Source organism: Chinchilla lanigera, unplaced genomic scaffold, assembly GCF_000276665.1.
Source record: "Chinchilla lanigera isolate Chin_1 unplaced genomic scaffold, ChiLan1.0 scaffold00017, whole genome shotgun sequence".
Classification (NCBI taxonomy): domain Eukaryota; kingdom Metazoa; phylum Chordata; class Mammalia; order Rodentia; family Chinchillidae; genus Chinchilla; species Chinchilla lanigera.
This window is the reverse complement of record NW_004955418.1, coordinates 2202822-2210031: the sequence shown is the minus strand read 5'-3', so window position 1 is coordinate 2210031 and position 7210 is coordinate 2202822. Positions and strand designations below refer to the sequence as shown.

The following is a 7210-nucleotide window of genomic DNA, read 5'->3' as shown; positions in this document are numbered from 1 at the left end:
GCTTGCCAGGCAGGCGCTTTGCCGCTGAGCTAAATCCCCAGCCCTACTTTTAGGAACTTACTACACAGAAATAAATGTACAATCATGCAAAGATAAATACACACGCACAGAATATTTCCTGAAGTAAGATTTTCTTTTGGTGGGAGGCTACTGAGGATTGAACCTAAAGCCTCTGCACTGAGCTAAACCTCCAGTCCTTTTTATTTTTTGAGGTCTCACTAGGTTACTAAACTGCCTAGGCTAGACTTAAACTTGCAACCTTCTACCTCAGTTTCCCAAAAAGCTCAGATTATAGATATGTGCCATTAGGGGCTGGGGATTTAGCTGAGCGGCACAGTGCCTGCCTAGCAAGCGCAAGGTCGTGAGTTTGGTTCCTGGTACTGGAAAAAAAACAAAAAAACCCCAACCAAATATAGATATGTGCCACTGTGTCCAGCTTCCTGAAGTAAATTTTTTTTTGGTTTTTTTCCTCGGTACCGGGAATTGAACTCACAACCTTGTGCTTGCCAGGCAGGCGCTGTGCCGCTGAGCTAAATCCCCAGCCCCACAAATTTTATATTAACAAACACTACTCCACTCTGGAGAAAGTATCCTTAGTTAGTTCTGATTGAAACTCTGGGTCCCTGAAAATGAAAGGGATACCTGTTTCTGGGTCTTTTGTCTGTTACATTAATGGGAAATTATTTTTCTTTTTCTTTTTTTTTTTTTTGTCTTTTTGAGACAGGGTCTTGCTACACAGTTCAGGCTGGCCTTGAACTCACAACAATCCTCCTGCCTCAGTCACCAAGTGCTGGGATTACAGGCATGCACCACCATGTCTGGCAATAGGAAATTATTAAACAAAAATAGCAGTATATTTATATAATAACATACTAGGGGTGTAGCTCAGTGGTAGATCCATACTCAGTCCCATCCCCGATCCCCTTTGGTGCACACAGAAGAGTACTAGCCATAAACATAATACAAGTCAAGATAGACTAACATGAAAAGATGGCAGATACATCATTAATTTGAGGAAAAAATTACAATATGTATGACAGTTTTTGAAAACTACACATATATGTACATACACACAAATTTCTAGCATTTGCACAGATTTAAATGCCCTAGAATCACGTTCCCCAAACAATTTTAGGAACAGGATTATAGTAATTATTTCATTATAGTGATTATTTCATTTTCTCTGGTGCGTAATTCTACTAACTTTGACCCTTGAATACTGTTATCTTTCATTCATGTTATTTATAGATAAATCTTAAGTGAAAAAAATGTAGTTAGCTCTTACCAATTACACAGCATGTTTCTACACGATATTTATCAATTTCACAGAGGTTATGAGCCAGATAACTCAACTCAGATTTCATGCTCTGGGAAAAAAGAGAAAGATGATCTAAGCATGACAAGGGATTCCCTAAATTATTTTTCTCATTGTTAATGCAAATGGTTAACAACCTAATACAGCAGATTAAAGCACAAAAGAGCTTAATCATGCCCAAAGAAGAGAAGCGGCTTACCCTGACATAAAGGAGGTTGGAGAATGTGTCCATATTTTCAATCCTGTAAGGATCTTGTTTCCTCAGCTCATTAAAAATGGAGAGGGCTTTGTCGATATCTGCAGAAAGAAGATAAGAGTTCAGAAAAAACACAGCACACCTCTCAGAGTCTGGTGGTATTTCATTGTCCTTATTCACTCACCTCTGATATTGTGATAGGCAACTGCAATTTGGGAAACAATATATGAGCTCTTAGAAAAGCCCACATCTATGAGATTCTGATACTTTTGCAGGGCCTCCTCTATCAGCTGCAACTCTGTGTATATATGAGCCAAGAAAAACTCTTTCATCCAGGTGTCTGGCAAAGACAGGAACTTCAGCTGGCAGCAGGAGAGAGAGGAACAAAACACAATATAATTTGATCTCTCTCCCAAATGAACATCAAGAACCATCTTTATTATTTAAACAGGATTTACTACTTAAAAATTTTTAGGGCACCTAATAACGATTACAAGGTAATCCAACTAAGTGAATATGACTTGCAAACACAAGTAGGGAGGAATGGTCTGAGGGGCTGGGAATTTAGCTCAGCGGCACAGCACCTGCATGGCAGGCACGAGGTTGTGAGTTCGATTCCTGGTACCAGAAAAAAAACCAAAAAAACAAAAGAATGGTCTGGTTAGGTTTGCTTCAAAGAAAAGACAGAATCTGAGGTAAGTCTTACAGAATGCGTAGGATTTAAATAGAGAAAGAGAAAGGAAGAGAAAAAGAATAGACACTTTCTAGGAAAGAGCAACAAAGTAAGTACAAGCAAAATAGACATATGAGTATGGTAGGATGGAGCAACAAGCTCAGTTTGAGAAAGTTATGTAGAAGGAAACAGTGGGGAAATAAGACTGCATTGGTCATGTGATGATATGCAACCAAAAATGGGGTACAGTAGGAAACTACTGTACATTTCTAACAGAATGGTTACATTGGTTTTTTGGGGGGGTTTTGGGGGGTTTTTTTGGTTCCGTTGTTTTAAGAATAACTTTGGGACAGCCGGGGATGGTGGCGCACGTCTGTAATCCCAGCACTCAGGAGGCTGAGGCAGGAAGATTGTTGCAAGTTCGAGACCAGCCTAGGCTACAAAGTGAGCTTAAGGCGAGCATGAACTGCATAGCGAGACCCTGTCTCAAAAAGATTAAAAAAAAAAAAAAAAAAAAAAGACTAAGTTTGGAAGCAATATGCTGGAGAGCTTGGAAATGAAAATGTAAAACTGGGAAAGCTAGACAGAAAGTATGTTTTAATTATAAGTAATTCAAATTTGATATGATGACTGAGATGACAGAGGGAACCAAAAGAAAGAGAGACATACAAGAAAAAACCATGGTGCTGTCTCATGGCTGACTAGATTAAGAAAGAGAAAGAGAAGAGACAAGTATGAGTTTGAGGTGTGAAAACTGATGACTGGAGAAATAGCAAAGGTAAGAATCTACCAAGAGGAGGAAAAGAACCAGAATTTAGGAGGCAAGCTGAGAAATTTGATACTGCATATTTTGAGTCCAGAGGTAAAATAAACTTTCAATGAAAGTCCAGTAGGCAATTAGAGATGGTGAATACAAGTTAATCCAAGACTTCAGGCACAGGTTTATAACATATATCAATCTGCCTTTGGCTCTACAGCCAAGAAGGGTGATGTTGTTTCCCATTAGCCACTAAACAGCAAAATGAACAGTAGACAAAGTCCTCTAATAGTGACTCATAAAAGGATGGCAGTTTATAAAGCAATTTCATATACACTATTCACAATTGAAAACTCTCCAAATCTCCAGAATTCATGATAGCTCAGAAAAATGTTCAATACAATCTGTAATATCAGAGAGAACTTCCTGTGGCATCTTTGGATAATGTAACAGCTATGACATTAACTGTATAAAACTTACAGTAAAATCTGAATAGGAAAACAGGATTATGAAAAATACTACAAATAGATGCAAATCCAACAGTAACTACTAAACAAGAGCTAGTTATCATCAAATGAAGATCCACATTCTTAAACAGTGAAAGGGAAAGAGCAAGATGTAACCAAAGATCACACTGGCAAAACTGGCCCCTCCCCCATTAAATGATTACACAAATACATAAGGTTTCCAACAGAGGATTTTCACATAGGTCATCTCAATTTACCATCTCTTTGTCAGTGATCAGGTTACAGAGTTCTAACCAGGCTCCCCAGTGCAAAGGCAAAACATGAGTAGCTTCCACAAACACATCAATGGCCTCTTTCACCAAGTCCAGTTTTCGAAGAACCACACCATACCTAGAAAAAAGGAAATAATCACAGGAGAGGTTATTGCTTTGCAATACCTTTCTACTGAAAAAAACATTTTATAGAAAGTCCTAAACTATGCCAGACATGGTACCCCATGTCTGCATTCTCAGCACTTTGGAAGGCTGAGGCAGGAGAATTTTAAGTTCAAGTCCAGCCTGGGAGTTTAATGAGAGACCCTATCTCAAAATAAAAAAAATTTTTAAAGGCCTGGGGATACAGCTCAGTGAGAAGGTATTGAGTTCCATCACCAGTACTACAAAAGAGAGAGAGAAGGAGACTTTCTACAGTATAGTCAGGTATAGATCACAAATTCAAGCCTAGCTTAGGCAACTTAGGGAGATTTTGCCTCAAAATTAAAGAAAAAAGAGGTGGGGCCCAGCTGGAGATGTAGTTCAGTGCCCTGGATTTAATCCCCAGTACTAAATGTATGTTTTAAATTACTATAACACTTACAGATAAAGGCCAAATCCATCAAGTTCCCGAGCTTGATGTTTTTTGCTGAGTTCCACTCTTAATTCTCTAAGGGCTTCATTTTTCACTTGTCCTTTCTCCAAAGGACCTAGGAAAGAAACAGTCTTTGATCTAACAAAAGGATGCTTATTTTTACTTTCATAGATGTATCTATTCCCTTTGGCATCAACCCTAGCGTTATACTTGAAACCTCCAGCAAATATAAGTGGCCAATGATATCTCTCACAATCCATTTATTTTACTTCAGAAATTACAACAATCTACAGTCTGTTTCATAAAGCCTACAACACAGTTGTTTTTAAAATTTTTTGTTTTTAAACTTTGAATCAGTTATCAATGTTTAAAAATTAGAAGCCTCAATTAAAAATCTGAATTTTCAGCTCAGCATGCAGGAACCAGGGCATGGGCAAGGGAAGAAACCCTAACAGCACCAGGTCCAGATGCTCACGAGGCAGCTTCAGTTATAGCGGGGTGGGAACCAGGCAGCTAGCAGAAGTCAGGTCCTCCTCAATTTGCAACAATGCTCCTCAATCCATTTAAACTACCTGCCTAATCCCACATACATTTAAGCCCACAGCTTTGCATTTTAGGCTAAAAGATAAGGAAAAAAACTCATACCTAGGCTATCAACTGTTTCATCATCCTTCTTTTTCTCTCCAGACTGTAAGAGAAAAATCAACAAATAGGTTTTTTCCCATGTTATTTTAAAAATACATACTAAAACTAGCAGTCTAATTCTACCTAAAGGGCCCATGTCCAATCAAAATGCCATCTACTTTGGGTCACTAATTTTAAACCATCATTCATGGATTCCACTGGCTAAATCCAGGATGATTTGAACATAAAAGCAATCATGAATGTAATAATTTTTTTTGGAGATACTAAGGATTGAACCCAGAGCCTTCCCACTGAGCTAAATCCCAGGCCTTAGTGACTTAGCAAGATCCTGTCTGAAAATTAAAAAAGGGCTGAGGAAGTAGCTCAGTGGGAAGGCTTTGGGTTCAAGTCTCAGTACCATTAAAAAATTAATTCAGAGGAAAATTTTTATAAAGTCCAGAATATTTACATGGACTTAAAGTATATCCACATCGATTGCTAATTAGCTACAAATAAAACAATAGTAATGATACAGTATAGAAAATGGAAACCATCTTGGCCAAATAATCAAAATAAACATCAGCGGACCAGGGATATAGCCCAGTGACACAAGCGCCTGCCTGGCAAGCACAAGGTCCTGAGTTTGATTCCTGGTACAAAAAAAAAAAAAAATTAACATCAATAATGAGAGGATTGAGGCTAGCAGGTGTCACCAGAGGCAATGCCCTACGTGTAAACCGGGGTGCACTCTACTCACGTACTATTCTGACCAGGTTATGTATAACCAGGAAAAAAAAAAACTGAAGAAACATCAGACATTAAAATGAACATTCTATTTGAAAAAAAGGAACACGGGGTCAGGTAGACTAGCAGCTGCTTAGGAGGCTGAAGGAGGAGGATCACAAATTTGAGGCCAGCCCGGGCACATGAAAAATCCTAGTCTCAAAATAAGAAATGAAAAGGGGCTGGGCGTGGCTGAGGCAGGAGGCTTGGTGCGACTTGGTGGCCAGCCTGGGCTACATAGTGAGTTCAAGGCCAGCCTGGACTGCATAATGAAATCCTGTCTCAAAAGACAAAAAAAAAAAAAGAAAGAAAAAAATGCAAAAGGCTGGGGTGTAGCTCAGTGCTCCCTAGGCTTTGTCGCCAGTGCTACTAAAAAAGAGAAAAGAGAGGAGAAAATAAAAAAAGTCAAAGCTCAAAATCTTGTCATGTGTATAAAAATAAAAAAGATCCCAAATAAAAAAAAGTCAAAGCCCACCGAATGTACAACACAAAGACTGAACCTTAACTGTGGATTTCTGTTGCTAATGATGTGTCAATATCAAGTCAGTGACTGTAACAAATACACCACTGGTGCAGGATGCTTGTGGGGGCTGGGGGTATGAAGACTTGTACTTTCTGCTCAATTTTGCTGAGCTTAAAACTGCTCTAAAAAATGTTCTATTCTGGGGCTGGAGATTTAGCTCAGTGGCACAGCGCCTGCCTGGCAAGCGCCAGGTCGTGAGTTCGATTCCTGGTACCAGGAAAAAAAAACAAACAAAAGAAAAAAAAAAAAAAGGTCTATGCTAAGCCAGACATGGTGGCGCACACCTGTAATCCTAGTACTCGGGAGGCTGAGACAGGAAAATTGTTGTGAGTTGGAGATCAGCCTGTGCTACAAAGTGAGCTCAAGGCCAGCTCAAGGCACAGCAAGACCCTGTCTCAAAGGAAAAAGGTGAGTTAGCAGGGTACAGGAGGAAAAAGATGAGTTAGCAGGGCACAGTGGCCCATGCCTATAACCCCAGCCCTCAGCAGGCCATGGCAGGAGGGTCATTTTGAGTTCAAGGCCAGACAGGGCTATAGCCAGTTTGAGACCAATCTGGGCTATATAGTGTAATTCTGCCTCAAAAAAAGGAAAGAAAAAAGGAAAACAAAAAATTAAATGTAGCCCATGACCACAAGAAGTTACAGTACTTGACAATTATAAACTAGAGGAAAGCTGAGCTTGGAAGTGAGGAATCTATAAAATACTTTAAAAATCTATTTACACATACTATAACTAAGAAGCCAGGCATGGTGGTACACACCTGTAATTCTAGCAGTCAGGAGGCTGAGGCAGGATTGCTGCCAAGTCTGAGCCCAGCCAGAGCTACATAGTGAGTTCAAGGTCAGCCTGAACTACAAAGACCCAGTCTCAAAAAAAAATCTAAATAAATAAGAAAAAGTAGAAAAATACATTCATAATGTTCAAAAGTAAAATAATACACTATACTTAAATTATTATTCACTATAATTTTACTTGCATTGCCATATACATATATATGTATATATATGTGTGTGTATGTATGTGTAC

The 7210-nt window shown here is 39.0% G+C and overlaps 1 protein-coding gene across 3 annotated transcripts in view; it reads right to left on the bottom strand.

The window, feature by feature from the left end:
* The window catches only part of Cdc23 (cell division cycle 23), a 26992-nt gene that overhangs the window by 11897 nt on the left and 7885 nt on the right, over positions 1-7210 (bottom strand). For all 3 annotated transcript variants that reach the window (XM_005382120.2, XM_005382121.2, XM_005382122.2), the window contains 6 exons: positions 4900-4942; positions 4264-4369; positions 3666-3798; positions 1696-1873; positions 1515-1612; positions 1286-1367 (listed from right to left, as the gene is read on the bottom strand). In XM_005382120.2, the coding sequence (XP_005382177.1) occupies positions 1286-1367; positions 1515-1612; positions 1696-1873; positions 3666-3798; positions 4264-4369; positions 4900-4942 (640 nt within the window). The remainder of the gene's footprint in view (positions 1-1285; positions 1368-1514; positions 1613-1695; positions 1874-3665; positions 3799-4263; positions 4370-4899; positions 4943-7210) is intronic.